General features: G+C 41.2%; 1 protein-coding gene across 6 annotated transcripts; it reads left to right on the top strand.

Annotated features, from left to right (window-relative positions):
* Positions 1-562: 562 nt before the first annotated feature.
* Positions 563-19,635, top strand: ano10b (anoctamin 10b). 6 transcript variants are annotated; one of them, XM_056250851.1, is made up of 14 exons: positions 584-689; positions 776-844; positions 2,107-2,323; positions 10,454-10,627; positions 13,272-13,412; positions 15,615-15,734; positions 16,422-17,060; positions 17,144-17,199; positions 17,383-17,457; positions 17,538-17,702; positions 17,787-17,978; positions 18,067-18,204; positions 18,957-19,073; positions 19,415-19,635. In XM_056250851.1, the coding sequence occupies exons 3-14, from the start codon at positions 2,122-2,124 to the stop codon at positions 19,472-19,474; spliced, it is 2,079 nt and encodes a 692-aa protein (XP_056106826.1). In that variant the 5' UTR covers positions 584-689; positions 776-844; positions 2,107-2,121; the 3' UTR covers positions 19,475-19,635. The 6 variants fall into 6 exon arrangements, with proteins under 6 accessions (XP_056106822.1, XP_056106823.1, XP_056106821.1 ...); XM_056250848.1 differs by having other exon boundaries at positions 581-689; positions 2,115-2,323; positions 17,538-17,978; XM_056250846.1 differs by having other exon boundaries at positions 581-689; positions 17,538-17,978.
* The last annotated feature ends 321 nt before the right edge of the window (positions 19,636-19,956 follow it).

Raw genomic sequence — 19,956 nt, 5'->3', positions numbered from 1 at the left:
AATAAAAAGGAAATAATGATCAATTGTGCAAACATAATTCAATTCTGCTATAAAGCAGCTCTAAAAAGTCAAGTGTTATTGTTCAGCTGAGGTCAGTTCAGTATTAATTTAGTTCAATTCAATGACTGTGTAAAGTTGACCAATTATGAAATTCAATTAGACTATAAAGCAGTTCTGGAGAAGAAGAAAAAAGTGCTAGTAGTGACTAGTGTTAATGAAAACAAAAATTAAATAGAAAATGACCAAAAATGAATAACATAAGTACAAAAGTACAAAATAAAGCACAGGTAATATTTACACATAAAGGTCCAAGGACAGACACAGAGCACATAATAATAAATTATAATAATATAGCTATAGAAAAATAAATTAGAAAAAAATAGAAACTAAATTACTCCATGTAGTCCACTGCACATGCTCATATGTGCATTGTGCGTATTGGTCATATTTTCTGACATACTATACATTTAAAGTCTCCAACAGACTATAGCCACATGCTATTTTCCAAAACAAACATGGCAGGCAATAGGACCCAGATGTGCACACGGACAGCAGAAATGCAGTCACCGTCAGAAAAAAAATGAAAATATCCCTCCACACCCTAAAGGCTGGGAGGAGAAAGTGAGAAACGTTCTGCTGCATTCCTGTTCTCTCCTAGTAAACCATCGAATGGATTGGGTCTGAACAGGGTGAGCGTGGTCACAACCCATCCTCGTAGTGTTTCGTGTTTCAGTGTCTGTGTGTGAGTTTTAACACTTCAGTTGGTTTTAAACAGGACACTGGAAGGGTTGTGAACATCAACAACACACACAAGCGCACCGAGAGAAGGTCCTGCCGTTGATAGGTATCCTGCAGAACTGTCTCCTTTCCATTTCCTTTTCCGTGCCCTCTCTCACTCTGTAACTTGCTCTCTTTCTGTTTATTTTTTAGTTTCACTCTCATCTGAGTTGAACGTACAACTTTAGCTATTTTGGCATTGTAAACAAAGGCTGCAGACAGAGGATATGACCTTATTTGACAGTACTTGGTGCATTCAGTCCTTAAGTAATGCTACTTTTCTCTCTATTAGTATAGAATGATGTAGTTTAGTACATGACACCTCTAAAAGATGTTTTGTTTTGTTTAAGCTTGTCTGTTGTCTAGGCTTTCAGGAAGCCAGATATCTGCTAGCTCATGCACTCCCACGTGTTTGCATTTACTGGAGGTGATTTGAATGAACTGTAGATGTATGCCTCTTTATAGCCTATATAGTTTCGACTTTAATCTCTTGGCTCAGTTGTAATAATTTTTTAATCTTTATAGACCATTCTTTATAAGCACTTTCCACAAATGGCTCAAGATGTTTTTAAAACATTAGAGCGACAAAACTATTATTTGATTAAGTATAATATGATATAAATTAACATAACATGAAAAGTATCTCTTGCAAATGTCGGTATACCCCCTTAAAATTTTGATTTTGTCCTCAGAGGTCTTGACTTTTTTTTAACTATATCTAACAATTAAAATCCCACAACTGTCATACTTTTTCAGATTATTTTATCAATATGTACTTTAATGTAAACAACCCAAACTATTTAAGTATTTTTATGACTTAATATTGATTTTTAATTTTTAACATTTTAAATATAATAAATGTATATATATATATTATACATTTTAAATATAATTAAAAAAATTACATTAAAATATAATAAATTCAAACATTATAAATATGTTTATTAAATAGCAAATTCACTCAAATCAGAGTTTTTAAATGGCCTATATTTAGACCCAGTTTTTGAAAACAAACGTTCACACTCAGCAAACTGTTCTTTTCTCAACAAACAAATATTTATATATATTATATAATATATCATTTTAAAATACATATGCATTGTTATATTTACTTATATACAGTACTATTTAGTAATAATATTATAGTTTATATAGTTTTAATAACAATATTATAATTTATTGTAATAATTAATAATAATACTAAAGTTTCAGGCTCTTTTTTGTGCTCGACTTTTGGAAAATGCAGACTAATATACAGTAAAATGGAGAACACAGTGAGATACTTCGAAAATAAAAATAAAAACAGACATACTCTCTCATGGGTTACAGTTCCACAGGGACACCATGACATCCCAGAAGGAACCTCAAGGGGAATTTTCAACCCTGACCAAGGTGACAGGGCCCAGCTCCTGGTCCCGGGTCAGTTGCCCCTGCTGTATCTCCAGCCACATAGAGCCTTTGGTTCTGATCCAGCTGGCTGAGAGTGTCCAGCCCATCACCAAACAGTGGATCATGTCCATGATATCTGCACCTGTGAAGGCTGGAGGTGAGGAGAAAACTTTTTCATATTCACACGCACAGAAACCTGTTGTCAGCGCTGCCCTGCAGTTTCACATCTGCAAAACTAGCTACAGGGAGCGCGGGGCACAACCTAACGCGGGGTTAGTTACTTAGTTTACATAACGTTAACGTTAGTTAGTCAGGGTCAAGGAGGTTGTGTTTCCGCTTATTTTCTCTCGCTGCCAGAAGACAGTCTCCCGCTGACTTGTGGAAAGTTTTGATAAGATTTTGTGAATTTTACGTTACCCCGCTGTAGGCCTAAGTTAGCCTACGTCAGCAATCATCCAGCACACCCGCGACGTAAAAAGCAGAATGGAAGATGTATGGGCGCCTATAAACAGTAAACCATATCTTGTAGGATATTTATCTATTGCTTAATTAATAGAAATAATCCACAACAAACATCATATGGAACATTAAATAAGATTAATTTGGTCCATTGATATGTAAGATTTGGGCTATAGGCTATTTCACGGGGTAACGTTAGGCTACCCAGAATTTTCTTCAGCACCAAATAACAGCTTTTGGATATCAGTAGCCTATAGGCTATTTATTTCTTACCACTGAATTGCACAGTTGAGCGGGACATGCTTCTTTTGGTCCGTTCCCTTCAATAAGGGTGTCAAGATCGATAAACGACAGACAGTCAGTCAGGCACTAAAACGAAATGACCGTTAAATTACGCGAGTGCGCGGTTTTCTGTGAAAGACAAGAGAAAGCGCGTGCTGGAGAAGCGCGTGGAGATCAGAGACCCACAAATTTATGATTGTTATGCTTAACCCTGGCTTAACATTTTAGCCATAAAGTTGGATTTATCTGATCATTAACGCGTTCTCGGAAAGTTTTTTATGGTTGCAAAAAATTAATCCTAAAAAGAACTTGCCTTGAACGTCATTAGTTAGTTCTCAAAAAATAACCAAATGGGAACCTGATAAGAAGCGCGTTCTTATCAGGTAGCAGGTTCCCATTTGGTTAATTATATCTACGACCAGAAGGGATAGCGGCTTGAACTCCACTGAAAGTGGATGTGTTGTATCCATACAAACCTTGTCTGCCTTCTGTGCCAATCTGGTCTGATATACTAGTTGGTAGGCTACTTGGTACCAGGCCCGGATTAACACAGTGTAGTGCCCTAGGGTGACCACATTTTAAGTGCCCCCCACCCCCACCCCATACAACTCACATGCTAGTGCAACATGAACATGTCATCCTAAATATCTTTATTTCCATCATAAATGGCATGTAGGCTATGAGGACTACATGCAAAACCTTATGTCTAAAAAAAACCATATACCAAATAAGCAAGCCCAAGAATCAGCTAAATTCAGCACCACAGAGACGCACAGCAGCAAAACATTTAAATGCAACCAAATCCATTAGTAATCGGATTGACGGCTCAATCGAACTGAAAAGCTTTTATTCAACCTTTATTGATCCGATTGAGCTCGATCGGAATCAAATTTCGATCGGATTGAAAGGGGTGGGTTTTTCCTTTTTTTTTATTCGGATTAAAAACATAGACAGTAAAAGAAATGGACAGAGCCATCTCATTGGAACTCAGTTGAGACAGTTGAAGCCCATTTTAAGCGATTTTTGAGCACTTCCGTTCCTGACGCGCAGACTCAAACCGACTCAAACTAAGCTTGATGACGTGAGCAACCTGTCTGACAGACGTTAATCTTCTAGTAGCTGTGCCAAGAGGAATCTGAATCATTCCCTTCCGAAACTTGCAGAGCCGGAGATCGTGAGTATTAGCTGTCCATGAGCTCGCAGCAGGAGCAGCTTTACAACTCTCTATGGGCTTCTCCCTTGACTTTATGCCTCGACGTCCCCCCGATTGCGCGCGAGTTTCTACTTCTGTCTATACGGTAATTTCTGTACAGCGCGACAGAGAGTCGAGTGGTTATGACGCAATCATTAGCCTATTTTTACTAAATCTGTTTCTACGGGGCCATAACGTAACATAGAAGGTAATGGAGCCTTTTATACATTGTCGTGTTTCTTTAGAAATAAATAATGGACAAATGGAGTCTTTAAACGCCTCAGATGTAAAGTTATTCGCTGTCAAAGTGACGCCAAAATGAATGGGAGTCAATGGAAATGCTAACGCAAGTGAAGTTCTGCTACAAGATGGCGGCACCCGGCCGACTTCAACTTCCGGTCGATGGATTACCCCCTTGATTAAAAAGCGAAACTGAAAGGACTGCGTATGTGCAATGACGTTGAAATAGCGTAATGACGTATGACGCTCGAAATGTTCTTCTGTTGAATAAAGTGTCATAAAATCAAGTGTCCCGTCATTTTTAAATTCTCCTTTCACTCAGCGTCTGTGAAGTGGAGCAGGACAATGTCCCACCAGTCATTTTTCGGATTACGACTGGTTTTGGGCGCGAGAAGGGAGGGGCATTTTACTGATAAATATAAGCAACGCGGTACAACAACGGTTCATGTGCTCATTGTCCCCAAATTATGACCAGATATGGATAAATATTGAGCCTGCTGTTTAAAACAAATAAAGAACCAATGTATAGGAGATGGTATGCACAGTATAGCCTACGTTACCTCTTCCGATTTTAAGCAATTGCGTATAAACGCGCACATCATAACTCGATCACGTTTAGCGTTCATGTAAACATAACATTCAGATTTATCGATCGGAATGAATTCAGTCCGATTGAAACAAAAGTTATGCATGTAAGCATCTCTAACTAAGCAACCAGCTAAAAGAGAAAACCGTTCCAAATTTCAAATCGACAACAGCGTCACATACAGCCTATTTGCCCAGAAATAATGGTAAATAAGCCTTACCTTTAGCAGAACAACTTTTTCTAGACTTTGTGTTAGGCTACCGCCTTTGCTCACAACATTAGCTGCTGCTTGAGTATCGGTTGAGGCATTTTTCGCTGCTAGTGGCTTCTGCTGGTGATGCCGATCGATGTCTCTGTGACTTTTCTTCATTTCGAAGAAATAGGCTACACTGTGACCTGACCCAATCGCAATTCTTTATATGCATATTTTATATTCTCTCTATATGTTATCAATAACTGTTCATTTTATATCTGAATCTTTTCCAGAAAAATAATATATACAAAACATGAAAACTATTTTAAAGGTTTAGTCATTCTCTTAATCATTTGGTGCCCCCCTATTGGCTGGTGCCCTAGGGCACTCGCCCAATCCCGTCTATGGATAATCCGGCCCTGCTTGGTACCATTAGCCGCGTTTCCACTGCCGGGCCAGGGCCGGGCCGTGCTAGTGCGTGCCAGGGCCAGTCGCGTTTCCACTGTCACTTCCGGGGCTTGATCGGGGCTTACTCGGGGCCAACGGCCAGGATTTCTGGCCCGTCGAATACCTTGGGCCAAAGCGGGCCAGCTCGGGCTAGAGGAGTGGTTACGAACAGAGGCGGGGATTACCTGAGTCGAGAGACAGGAGCGCCGAATGATTCTGTCAGCATTAAAGACTTTTAAAATAATTTAACTCACTTTCATGTTTTAATGCCTTCTGTTTGTGATCTGATGTGGATTCTGATCACCGTATAAGGTAGAAATATTTATACGCGATGCAAAAGACTATGCGCGCTAACCATTACCATAGTAAACATAGTAAACGCTTGAAGATACGCATAGTAAAAAAACATGGTGAACGCTTGAAGAAGTCAGACCAATCATAAAGGCTATCACAATCATGTTTTTATTTTATCTGTCAGTAGCCTACATATACTACATAGTAGTCTCTTTATACCGGACTCTACTTTTTTTCGGGAGCTTCCTGTTTCTCTGACTGAAAATATATCTGTAGCTACTGGGAGTCGAGACTGTGCTAACGCTCCTCAGGTCGTATTTTTGGTGGCATATAACATTATTTGTAGAAATTATCATTGTTTCTAAATGTGATAAATGTCCTGTAACTACCAATAAACAGAAACAGCCTCGACTGAATAATGTAAGTGTGTCCTCTTTCTTTTGTGAAATAGACCTAACGTTAACGGTCATTTATTTCTGTGTGACTAATGTGCAATTTTGACATAAATTAATTCATTATGATCAATGTATCACTTTTTATTGTAAACCTGTGGTAAAACATCGATGCTTGGGTTTTAAATATTCAAGTAAACAACAAAAATGCCAGCAAACGGCCGCTTTTATCACGTTTGTTTTGCGATGCACGCTGTTTCCAGTGATTTCTTTCTGATTAGTTTTCTGATAAAACTTCCATTTGTTGGTGAAATGATGGGTTAGTGTGACGTTGTTCCAGAGAGGCGTGTTGCGGGCGTGTTTTAGTGACGCGCTGTGGAGTTTCTGGCCCGACAGTGGAAACGCAGGCCAGGTGCTACTGGCCCGAGGCTATTAGCCCGGCACGGCCCGTTTAAAGCCCTGGCCTAGCACTGGCCCGACAGTGGAAACGCGGCTAATTATTTTTTTCCACAGGTTTTAACAATCTTTCCCAATTTGTTCCTGTGGGTGATTTTGAATGTCCCTACCAGCATACAATACAGTAAGAGAGAATACTCTCAATAAAGGACTTATAAAAAAAGAGTCAGAATTTTGTTGTCAACATTAAAATAATTAAGTTTCCTAAGAAAATACAAACGTTGTTGGCCCTTTTAAAAACGGCATCAGCACACTGATCCCAGGTTAATTTATGGTCAATGATAAGACCGAGATATTTGTACAACGTCACCATCTCTATCTCCTCTCCTTTTATCAGAGTCGGAGAGGGTGAGGGCGCCCCATGTCCAAAATCAAAGACCAACTCTTTGGTCTTGGACGTATTCTACCTAGTGTACACTGTGTACTTCACCTAGTGTACACTACCTATTGTACTTCATCTAGTGTACACTACCTAGTGTACTTCACCTAGTGTACTTCACCTAGTGTACACTACCTAGTGTACTTTATCTAGTGTACTTCACCTAGTGTACACTACCTAGTGTACTTCATCTAGTGTACACTACCTAGTGTACTTCATCTAGTGTACTTCACCTAGTGTACACTACCTAGTGTACTTCACCTAGTGTACTTCACCTAGTGTACACTACCCAGTGTACATCACCTAGTGTACTTCATCTAGTGTACACTACCTAGCTGTACTTCACCTAGTGTACTTCATCTAGTGTACACTATTCAAATGCAACTGGGAAGCTTCACACCGGTCAGCAAATTCATGCAACACTGGACCATGTTCAGTTTCATCTAGCTCCAGTAAACTAATCACAGCAGTATCATCTGCAAATTTAATTATATGACGCCCTTGGTAACTACTGCAACAACAGTCAGTGTACAATATATAGTAGTGGTGACAAGACGCTACCTTGTGGTGTCCCAATTGAAGTGAAGCAGACCCCAGATAATATGTTCCCCACCCTTACTCTTTGTGGCCGCCCACTCAGGAAATCCAAGATCCATTTAATTAGTGTTGACTTGAGTTTAGCTGGAAATTCTCTTCTAAGTCTGTTTGCTAAAATTTGTGGGTGAATTGTATTGAATGCTGATGAAAATTCTGCAAATAAAACGCGAGCATGTGTTTTACAACCTTCCAGGTGTTTATAAAGATAATTTAAAAGTACTACAATGGCAATGTCCGTCTCTCTCCCAAATCTATAGGCAAATTGTAGAGGGTCAAGGGCATGTCTACAAGAGTTCATGATGTGTGGAATGATCCGCTCAAGTGATTTAACTAAAAGAGAGGTGAGGGCGATGGGCCTATAATCCTTGGATGCGGATGGATGGGAGACTTTGGGAAGGGGGGTCACAACTGCTGTTTTCCATAGCAGTGGAACCAACTGGGTGTCCATTGAGCGCTGGAAGAGGGAACAAAAAATTCCACTTAATTGGGCCGCACAGTGCTTCAGCACTCTGCCTCCAATGTTATCCGGCCCCGGGCTTTTCCGTACGTTAGTCCTCTCAAACACACAAGGATGCTGTGTCATCCATAATGTACATTTTTTCCCCTGTCTTAAATGGGGCATTGGCCATCAACTTTATACCTGTCCATGCAGCCCTTGAATTCCCCATAGCCAGGGTACTCTGTACCTTGTCCTTGTACTGACACCTGGCCTTATAGATCTCCTTATTGACCTTCCTTTGCATCTTTTCTATTCTGTAAGCTTCCTGAAGCGAAGACTCTCTTTCTCTCATTTAGTGTGTCCTTTAGTTCCTTCGTCACCCATGGTTTATTGTTTGGGTACACCTTGATGGTCTTAGTTGGAATGACCGCACTCACACAAAAGTCTATGTAGCCCGAGATAGTCACTGACTACGTGTACAAGCTGTCAATACCGTAAAACTTCAAATAATAGCCGAGTCCCAAATAGACGCCTGTCTCTTTTACACGCCGGGTGTGGCTGCAGGTTTGGGTAAATAAAAGCCGGTCTCAAATAGAGGCCGGGTCTGTTTTTTAGTTTCGGTTTGTATTTAATCTTCTAAAACCCGTCAGATCGTCCGCTTTTTGGGCGGCCCCCAAAGCAAATTTTTGTCCCACCAAAGCCTTTTTTGATCGGTGAGTGATGTAGAATAGAATGACTGCTGCGCTTGACAGGGCGCATAACGAGCAGAGAGAGCGCTCCGGCCGCGCGCGCGCACTCTCACGTCTTCAAACAACACGAGCGCTGCCCTGCTCTCTCTCTCCCTCGCGCATATTAATCAAAATCAATGGACACGATAGTAAAAGGTCGGAAGACCGCAGTTTCACGAGGAGCATTTGGAGATTTTTAGAGATTAGAGACTCTAGGCCTACAGTCAATGAACAATATCAACACTAAATTATAAAGGCCGGTCTCATATAGACGCCTGTCTCAAATACAAGCCGGTGCAGTTCGACGATTTGGGAAAATAAAAGCCCGGGCTACTATTTGAAGTTTTACGGTATTCGGGTTATGGTCGGGTTAAGGTCACTATTCGGGTTTCTGAAACATTCGGAATAACCCGTTTACATCCGTAAACGGATGCAGAGAGAGTTACTCCTGTATACATGGAATTTGTAATCAATTGGCAATATCCCGATGTAAACGGCGACGCGCGGTTAGCGTCTGGACGTACGGACAACCTTAAGATGCAATTTCCGAAATGTGTCATTTCCGATTCTTCTTCCTGTATCTAAAGACAACAATAGGTAGTGTGCACTAGGTGAAGTACACTAGGTAGTGTACACTAGATGAAGTACACTAGGTAGTGTACACTAGGTGAAGTACACTAGGTAGTGTACACTAGGTAGTGTACACTAGGTGAAGTACACTAGGTGAAGTACACTAGATGAAGTACACTAGGTAGTGTACACTAGGTGAAGTACACTAGATGAAGTACACTAGGCAGTGTACACTATGTGAAGTTCACTAGGTAGTGTACACTAGATGAAGTACACTAGGTAGTGTACACTACTTAAAGTACACTAGGTAGTGTACACTAGATGAAGTACACTAGGTAGTGTACACTAGATTAAGTACACTAGGTAGTGCACACTAGGTTTAGTGCACACTAGGTAGTGCAAACTAGGTTTAGTGCACACTAGGTAGTGCAAACTTGGCACTGCACTTACACTAGGTTTTGTTTGAAACCAAGTTTGTTTGCCAAGTTTGACGTTGCTTGGATTAGAAATGCAAAAGATATCGTTAAATATATTGGTGAAAGAAGCACACATTGGCTTTTGCCGCTCTAGCCGCTGGCCATTCCCCCTCTTACACTGCAGACTGAGTGGCCACTCCCCAAAATAAACATTCTGACATTAGAGGGTTGTGCTTTAAAAATATCTGAATGTTATATTTTATTCACGGCCATTGTAGTAGCCTATTCACCAACTGTTTGCTCAAGCGTATAGCGTTTTCTCAGAGTTCACTGTGTAGCTGCTCCAGCCAAGGTCTGAACCTCGTTGCACTTATTCATTTGTGGATGTTAACTGAATCTGTAAGTCAGCTACACTGTTTAATTCTGAATATTATATTTTATTCTGGTGCGCTTAACATTATTGTTTTCTCAGAGTTAAGGCTCCTGTGTAATAGTAGCATAGGCTATTCAGCAACTCAAACATACCAAACCAACAATTACTAAAAACAGATTTTGCACGGGCATTGCATTTGCAATAACTCAACTTTTATAACTTAACCTTCTTCCTTGTTGTTTAGGGGCTCAACTGTTAGTTCACCCCGGAGAGGACATGAAAGGGGACATGATAGTTGTGGCTGCCCCTCGATGTACCCTTCTTAGGGTGACTGAGGACCTTGGCCTCTGCAAAACCTATCAAGATGGAAACATGACGGCCTTCTCCTTTGATGACCGTGACAACTTTTGCAACATTGGTGAGGACACACAGTAGGCTACACAATAAATCAAATAATACACTCAAGATCGTGCTTGCTCACTGACATTGACTCCATCTCAATTTGCACATTTCTACTATGCACTAAAAGTGTCACGAAGAGGCTGAGGCGGTCGGATCCATTCGCAGATATTTATTGAAGGAGATGACAAACTGAGAACAAGCAGACAGAAACTAAAAAGATGTCAAGGGCAATCCAGAATCGCAGTCAAACACGCAATGGTCAGAGGCAGGCAGCAAAGGTTCACAAAACCATATCAGAGTCCAAGTTCAAACACAAAAGATCAAGTCCAAGCACGGAGAAACAAGAGGTACAAACTAAGACAGAGTTTGGGTAAAACAATACTTCACAAATGGGCACAGAACAGTCCAGATAAAGGGTTGCTGAGGGTGCACAGGTGAAACTGATGAAACCATAATAAAACATAATGAGTCCATGGTGGAACATAACGCAGGAAGAGAGTGCCCTCCAGTGGCTCATGCGGGCACTCCAGCCGCTGATTGTCACATAACCCCCCCTCTAAGGAGCGGCTTCCAGACGCTCCTAAGAGCTCTGGGGGGAGGTCAACGGGGGATGGGATGGAGGGCCAGGTCCGTGGAGAGGCAGGGGACCTGGAGACAGGAGCAAGACCCGGGACCACGGAGAAGCAAGCTTCGCAGGCAGCCCAGGCGGGGCATGCTTGGCAGGGAACCAGGCCGGAGCACAACAGACAGGAGAACAGGGCGGAGCACACTGAACACGGGAACGGAGTCGAACACACCTAACTGGGCTAGCCGGAACCAGTAATCCAGGAATCTCAGACGTAGGCAGTAGAGCAAAGGTCCATGTAGATGCCGCCCCCATGGCCCTCTCAGGGTACCTACTAGCAAAGGTCCATGTAGACGCAGCCCCCAAGGCCCTCACAGGGTACCTCCTGCCCCCCCCCCCCCCAAAAAAATACTTGGGAAAATCCACGGGAGGAAGGTGCTTGAAGGGCGCCGGCAGGGCGAGTCGCAGAGGCGGGCCCGGAAGGGCGAGGCGCAGAGGCGGGCCCGGAAGGGCGAGACGCAGAGGCGGGGACGGCAGGGCGAGGTGCAGAGGCGGGGCCGGCAGGGCAAGGAGTCTGGGAACGCCCTCCGGAGCCTGGCGAGCCAAACGAGTCCTCCCTCTCTTCCTTCTGCGACGGCGCTTCACTGGGCTAGATTCACTACTGGACGTACTTGACTCAGTAGACTCACTTGACACAGTAGACTCAGTAGACCCACTTGACACAGTAGACTCAGTAGACTCACCTGACACAGTAGACTCGGTAGACTCACTTGACACAGTAGACTCACTTGACACAGTAGACTCACTTGACACAGTAGACTCGGTAGACTCACTTGACACAGTACTTGATTCACTTGACTCGGGACTTGATTCGGGGCTAGATTCACTTGACTCGGGACTTGACTCACTTGACTCGGGACTTGACCCACTTGACTCGGGACTTGACTCACTTGACTCACTTGACTCGGGACTTGACTCACTTGGCTCGGCGGCACTTGACTCACTTGACTCGGCGGCACTTAACTCACTTGACTCGGCGGCACTTGACTCACTTGACTCGGCCGGCGGAACCTCCGCGGTCTCCGGGTTGGCAAATCCAACAGGACCAGTGCGGAATACGGGCTCGAGTGGGCATACGTGAGTCGCGGGTTTGGTAAGACTGCAGTGAGGAGCTGGCTCGGCCGGATAGGACGGGAACGTGGCTATGGAACAGTCCACGAAGCAAGCCTAAGCAATGTACCGGTCCAGAGTCCAATCGGTAATGTCGCTCGGCATCCATCGAGCGATCCGGTAATCCAGCCCGTTCCGAAACAGGCCTCTGAGCTGGATTTCATCGAGCGTTCCGAGATGGCAAATGGAGAGGAAGTCCTTAGCATAGCTTTGGACGGACTGGTTCACTTGAAACATTACCGAGAGATATTCTCTCAGGGCCCGGTTGCTGACGACTATGGGAGAGACTGCTGGAGCAACTGCTGGTTCCATTTTGCGGTGAGTTGTTCGGTAATCTGCTGGATCCTGATTTGGTGAAGTATTCTGTCACAAAGAGGCTGAGGCGGTCGGATCCATTCGCAGATATTTATTGAAGGAGATGACAAACTGAGAACAAGCAGACAAGAACTAAAAAGATGTCGAGGGCAATCCAGAATCGTAGTCAAACACGCAATGGTCAGAGGCAGGCAGCAAAGGTTCACAAAACTATATCAGAGTCCAAGTTCAAACACAAAAGATCAAGTCCAAGCACGGAGAAACAAGAGGTACAAACTAAGACAGAGTTTGGGTAAAACAATACTTCACAAATCGGCACAGAACAGAACAGTCCAGATAAAGGGTTGCTGAGGGTGCACAGGTGAAACTGATGAAACCATAATAAAACATAATGAGTCCATGGTGGAACATAACGCAGGAAGAGAGTGCCCTCCAGTGGCTCATGCGGGCACTCCAGCCGCTGATTGTCACAAAAAGTATGTTCTTCACTGGTGAATACTTTTAACTATGTATTTTATTTTGATAACATTTTAGTGTCTGTATTTTCATGTAAACATTAGCATCTGTTATTATCATCTAATGTTATACCAAAAATTCACTCTTTCTGCAGATGACATGAAGAAGTTCCTGACGCTGGCAGAGAGGCAGTATATAGTCAAATATGAATTGGATTCCATGAGAGCCATTGAGGACCAGCGAATCCCAGGAATCCCAACACCCAAGGGGAAGTTGAAAGCCAGAGTGAGCATCTGTGAGTATGTGTATGTGCATGTGTATGTATATTTTTCACCTTCTTGGAATGACAAAATGTTGGCTTAGACATTTGTGCATAAAATACGATAAAAAATGTAAAGATAATCACATTTATTTTCAACTGGCGGCGTTCCGATTAGCATACTACCATAATCCTTTTTGCAGCCTGCCGTGTACAGTATGCATGTTTTCTGTAGAAGAGTGTGTCTGTGTAGTATACAACATCCCACAATGCAGAGCACACAACTGCGTCCAAAATCGCATACTCTCTGTACTGTACTTATTATGTACTTACTTGGCGAGCACTAAAGAAGTGTTATATATAGGCTATAGTATGAATGTTGAATGTATAGTATAACAAGTTGCCATTTTCGCATGACCTAACTTGTGATGATTCACAAATCATCTCCCGTGGCCTCATGGGATAGTAAAGAATCTTTCCGAAAGTAGTAGGTCATCCGGGTCATTTTTGCCTACTCTTTTATGAGTACTGTGAATTCGGACTACTTTTGTTACATTCTGGTTTTCGCCTACTATAGACCTTATGTAGCCACGCCCATTTTCAGCGCTGCGCTCGTTGTCTTTTGACTTCCGGTCTGTATTTTCACAGCGATCTTGTATGAATGAACGGCTTGTAAAAAAAATTCCCGGTCGACATTTGTTAAGACATCTGCTTTACGATGCTTATTATAAACAATACAATGCTCATGATAACTTTCGTTAACTCTACAATAAGTAAATCCACTTCATCAGCTAATTACTCCTGGACAGCGATGCCATAGAAATATACAGAGTGACCGCAAAAACGGAAGCTTAAAGACAATATTCTAAAGATGACGGCGCGCTTGTTTCTCTGGTGCATAAGGTCTATATAGTAGAGAAGTATGTTATTTCGGATGCAGCCTGTGATTGGCTCATTATTTGATCGGACTGCTAAAAATTGCAACATTCTTACACAAAATAGGATTGAATTAACTCTTTTTATATCCAATGACTTCATTTGAACATTTAAGCTTGCATATTGTTTTGCACACTATACTTTTATAAAACAGCAGACATTATACAGTGTGTTTTAGTAAACAGTGTGCTAGTTTTCTATTCAGTTCCATGAGTCGCCAGCAGGCTCCACTCTCCTCTCTCTCTGAACTGCTTAGTCACTGCATGCAGCTCTATCTATCTATCTATCTATCTATCTATCTATCTATCTATCTATCTATCTATCTATCTATCTATCTATCTATCTATCTATCTATCTATCTATCTATCTATCTATCTATCTATCTATCTATCTATCTATCTATCTATCTGTCTGTCTGTCTGTCTGTCTGTCTGTCTGTCTGTCTGTCTGTCTGTCTGTCTGTCTATCTACCTGTCTGTCTATCTATCTATCTATCTATCTATCTATCTATCTATCTATCTATCTATCTATCTATCTATCTATCTATCTATCTATCTATCTATCTATCTATCTATCTATCTATCTGTCTGTCTGTCTGTCTGTCTGTCTGTCTGTCTATCTATCTGTCTGCATGTCTATCTATCTATCTATCTATCTATCTATCTATCTATCTATCTATCTATCTATCTATCTATCTATCTATCTATCTATCTATCTATCTATCTATCTATCTATCTATCTATCTGTCTGTCTATCTAACTATCTATCTATCAATCTATCTGTCTGTCTGTCTATCTATCTATCTATCTATCTATCTATCTATCTATCTATCTATCTATCTATCTATCTATCTATCTATCTATCTATCTATCTATCTATCTATCTATCTATCTATCTATCTATCTATCTATCAGTCTGTCTGTCTGTCTGTCTGTCTGTCTGTCTGTCTGTCTGTCTGTCTGTCTGTCTGTCTGTCTGTCTATCTGTCTGTCTGTCTGTCTATCTACCTGTCTGTCTGTCTATCTATCTATCTATCTATCTATCTATCTATCTATCTATCTATCTATCTATCTATCTATCTATCTATCTATCTATCTATCTATCTATCTATCTATCAGTCTGTCTATCTATCTATCTATCTATCTATCTATCTATCTATCTATCTATCTATCTATCTATCTATCTATCTATCTATCTATCTATCTATCTATCTATCTATCTATCTATCTATCTATCTATCTATCTATCTATCTATCTGTCTGTCTGTCCGTCCGTTCATCCCTTTCTCTCTCTGTGCTGCAGTACAGAAGCTGGAGAAAGCAGGCGTGATCCGTAACGTCACTCCTCTTCATGACCAGAAGCTTCTGACGGCTCTGGGGAAGCAGTGGTACTCTCAGAAGAGTCTGTGGGGGCAGCCTTTAGGTACAAACAAACACACACTCACGTCACATAACTAATCATTCATTTAGTATGCATTCTTTTTCTACCCATCCAGTGTTTCAATTATACACAATTATCTTTTGTTCAGGGCCATTTAATCCAATTTAATGGGCATAATAAAACTTCATAATAAAAAGTCATTTGACTAAAACTCATAAATGTATTATATAATTCTATACATACTAATGAATATGAAAATATAAAAGTGAAGTAATAATGTTATAGGTGTGTGTGTGTGTGTGTGTGTGAGACACTGTGTGTAATATTTGCATATATTTAGATACCCTGTAATGGTGTAAAGCCATGAGATGCTTAGATTAACTTAAGCTTCTTAATTTTAGCTTTGGTTGTAGTTAACTTAATATTGTATTTTAATTCATATTTGTATTTTAAAAATATGTTATTATTATATATAAATACTTCCTGTGTGATCAGCTATGGAAGCACATGGGTTTTCTACCTTGTCTTTTGTTTGCTTCTGTTCTTTTTGGAAACGAGAATAAATCAGTTTTTTTGTTAAGGAACATGACGAGTGTAGACTTGTGTAGACTTTACTAACACAAATAATCACCAAACGATGGACTCTACATATACATTAGTTTGTATTTATTATAATAACACTAATAATTCTCTCTCTCTCTCTCTCTCTCTCTCTCTCTCTCTCTACAGACTCCATCCATGCTTATTTTGGTGGCACTATAGCCTATTATTTCAGCTTCTTGGACTACTACACTTTGTCATTGTTTCCTCCAGCCATTCTGGGGGTCTTCATCACCTTTTTCCTCCCAAGTGCAAACTTCTCCAGTGGAAATAAAACCGACAGCGAGCCGACAGCACTGAAGGACGACGATGACCACCCTTCAGTCAGCTCCTACATGGTGCAGGCAGTCTTCAGCATGCTGTGGTCCACGATATTCATGGAGCTGTGGAAGAGGAGGAGTGCGGCCTTATCCTATCGCTGGGGCACTTTCAATTTAGCCGAACAATTCCAAGAGCCCCGACCGGGTTTCCATGGAGAAGTCGGCACCAATCCGGTCACAGGCAGACTGGAGCCGCTGTTTCCCGATTGGAAGAGGAGGCTTAGGATGGGTCTGGTCTCAGTTCCCGTGGTTGGGGTGTTTTTGGGTCTGGTGGTCATGGGGATGGCAGGTTTCTATTTCTGTGAGCGCCTGGTCTCAAACTGGCACAAAGGATCTGGATCATACTTCACTGCACCCTTGGTATATATCCCTTCTATAGCCCATATAGTCTACACCAACGTGCTGGGGAATATATATCGTAACGTGGCCCTGCAGTTAACAGAGTCAGGTAATCAGGATTATGGAAAAGGACAGGAAAACTGATTATAATGTTGAGAAACACAAAACTTAACTAACTCTCTCTCCTTTCAGAAAATCATAGGGAGGAATCATCTTTTGACTATCATCATACGACCAAAGTCCTTGTGGTGAGTATAGTTCTGTCATATCCATTTGATCTTCTTTTTTCCCGACTCCCCATCTTTATTTCTTTCCATCTCTGAGATGTAGTCTGTACATCATTGCAGATGTTATACCTCAAAGACCAGAATTTTCTGTAGGACTGAATGAAAACGTCCCATTTGCCGTATCTGTCTCCCTTTCTCATTCAGTTCACCTTTTTCAATAACTTTGCTGTGTTGTTCCACATTGCGTTCTTCAAAGAGGACATGCCTCTACTGCGCAAGGTGAGAATTTCCTTACTCTCACATATAATCCTAACAACATTAACATCTTCTTAACACGATACCCTTGATTTGGTCCACAGAGACTGGCCTCTCTTCTGATCGTGACCCAGGTAGTGAATCAGTTCACTGAGGTGGTGGTTCCTTTCCTGGTGGACCGTTTCCTCACATCGGCAGACAGGAACCTGAAGGAAGACGATCCAGAGGTGGACCATCTCCAGGCTCAAGGCAGCCTGCCAGCTTTCCCAGTGAGTAGCACTGTTCTATATTCTCAAATATCAAGAATACAAGAACTGTATTTTTCTTACATTCTCAATCTTGTTCCTCTTCAGGGGCTGTTTGCTGAGTACATCGAGCTGCTTGTTCAGTTTGGCTACTTGAGTCTTTTCTCTTGCGTCTATCCTCTCACCGCCCCTCTGTTACTGCTCAACAACCTCACAGAGATCCGCACAGATGCCTACAAGCTCTGCAAGCTCTTCAACAAGCCCTTCTCTGCCCCTGTGGCCAACATGGGAGTATGGCAGGTCAGAAATCTGTACTTCATAAGGATGTTTTAAATGCGTTCATGATAATAATCATGAGTCCTAATGTGCGTCTTTGTCTTGTTTACAGCTGGCGTTTGAGGTGCTGAGCTTCATCTCGGTCGTGTCTAACTGCTGGCTGTTGCTTCTGTCCCCACGTGTGAAGGAACTCACACAGGAAGCCGGCCTCAGCAGCAGCCAAATTCTAGTCATTGCCGTCATTGTGGAGGTTTGAGGAGATTTTGGTACAGCCTCGGAAAGAGTCGGAGGAATAATTGAACAAAAAATGAAAATAGTGACCACAAGCTCCAAAAAGGACAAAAAAAAAAAGTCCAAATTTCTTTGACAATGTCAAAATTACCACATATGGGGTTGGAATAACCTGAGGGTTAAAAGTGACCACATTTTTATTTTTGGATGAACTATTCCTTTAAAGGAATTTGATTCAAGTCATGTTGGAAAGATCGCATTTACGAGTTACTGTTAGATGCACATGAACGCCAACACATAATTATGAGTGAGAAACTCTGGATTTTCTTTGAGCCCAGACTTCGAATTGGAGTTGTGCTGAGAAAACATGGCGGATGCTATATATATGGATGCAGGGTCTGTAGTTTACAGTAAATTTGTTTACATTAATAACAAAAAAAAATTTAATTTACAATAAGTTGCATGTACATAATACAACCGTATTGTACATTTACAATTTAATATTTATAAAGATTCAGTTTACAGCGCCATGAATAAAAACACAAAAAAACAAAAACACACCCGATTTGCAAGACATCATTTTTTAATGTAGAAAAGGTACATCAACATGATCTGATCAAAGTGTAAATACCTCCCAAATTGTAAATACGAACTTCCCAGAAGGGCTTGAAAGCACTTATCTGAAGTGAATTAGCTGGCTGCTGTTTTCACAAGCTCTGTTTGTGAATGAATGTCGTGTCTTGATTGTTTTATTATGCTGTTTTGTTCTAGCACGTCCTGATCATGGCAAAGATGATTTTGGCCTTCATGATCCCTGATGAACCGGACTGGGTCCGAATCAAGAGAGAACAAATAGAGTTTCACTCGATGCAAGCGCTTAAGAAACAGGTACCACTTTTGCTAACTGTTAGCATTTTTAGCATTCTGCTACATTGTTTAGCAATGTATATTACATTTGAAGTTTTTGTCTACATAATAAGTGTAGCTGTAAGTTATTACAATCATGCCTGTCATTTTCAGCAATCCTTTCCCCAATATTAGTTAATAAAGCTGACAGAACGCTAATGTTATCCGTCTTTTTTACTTTATGACTCAGTTTAATTTAGTTTCTCATGGCTCATCAAGACTAAAGGCATCATGCGATTAACCAAACAATTATTTTAAAATCTAATGTATGTTATGGACTGTTTACGAAACCAAAAAAATGTCATGAACTTTTTCTCCCTCAGAGGATCAAGAGCTCTCGTGTGGATGAGAAACTCCCTCCGAAGGCCAAAATGGGAGAGTGACCATGGACTATTTCCATGGAGACAATCACAAAAAAGGAGGTGCTTGGCCATGCAGTCACATCACTTAGCCACTGTATACTTAGCTTGCTAATGTACCATATGGCACAGTTTACCAAAGATAACTTCTACAGTTTACAGGGTTTAAGCCACAGTTAATAATTGTTTGCGTGCGTCAGTGGTACCTTTTTGAAAACTACTGAAAACAGATGATTAAGGTCAAGGAAGATAAAAAAAATGATGATAGTGGCTTAACATAGACCCATAATGTGCTGTATTAATGAGTTTACAATAATAGTTCACCTCAATCACTATGGTATAGTATTTTTCCGGTTGCTGTTCTTTTTGTATATTTGCTTTTACTCATTTTTTTTTGTAAATATATTGACAATTTTAACTTTTTACCCTCAGTTGTATTTTACATGTCATCAAAATGGATCGTATTCTTACAACCGGTATAAATAACCACGCAATGCTTGCTTCAC

Source organism: Rhinichthys klamathensis, unplaced genomic scaffold (assembly GCF_029890125.1).
Source record: "Rhinichthys klamathensis goyatoka isolate OS25496 unplaced genomic scaffold, OSU_Roscu_1.1 h1tg000076l_1, whole genome shotgun sequence".
In the NCBI taxonomy this organism is placed as follows: domain Eukaryota; kingdom Metazoa; phylum Chordata; class Actinopteri; order Cypriniformes; family Leuciscidae; genus Rhinichthys; species Rhinichthys klamathensis.
Note: the sequence above shows the minus strand (reverse complement) of the source record. Positions and strands in the feature narration are given on the sequence as shown.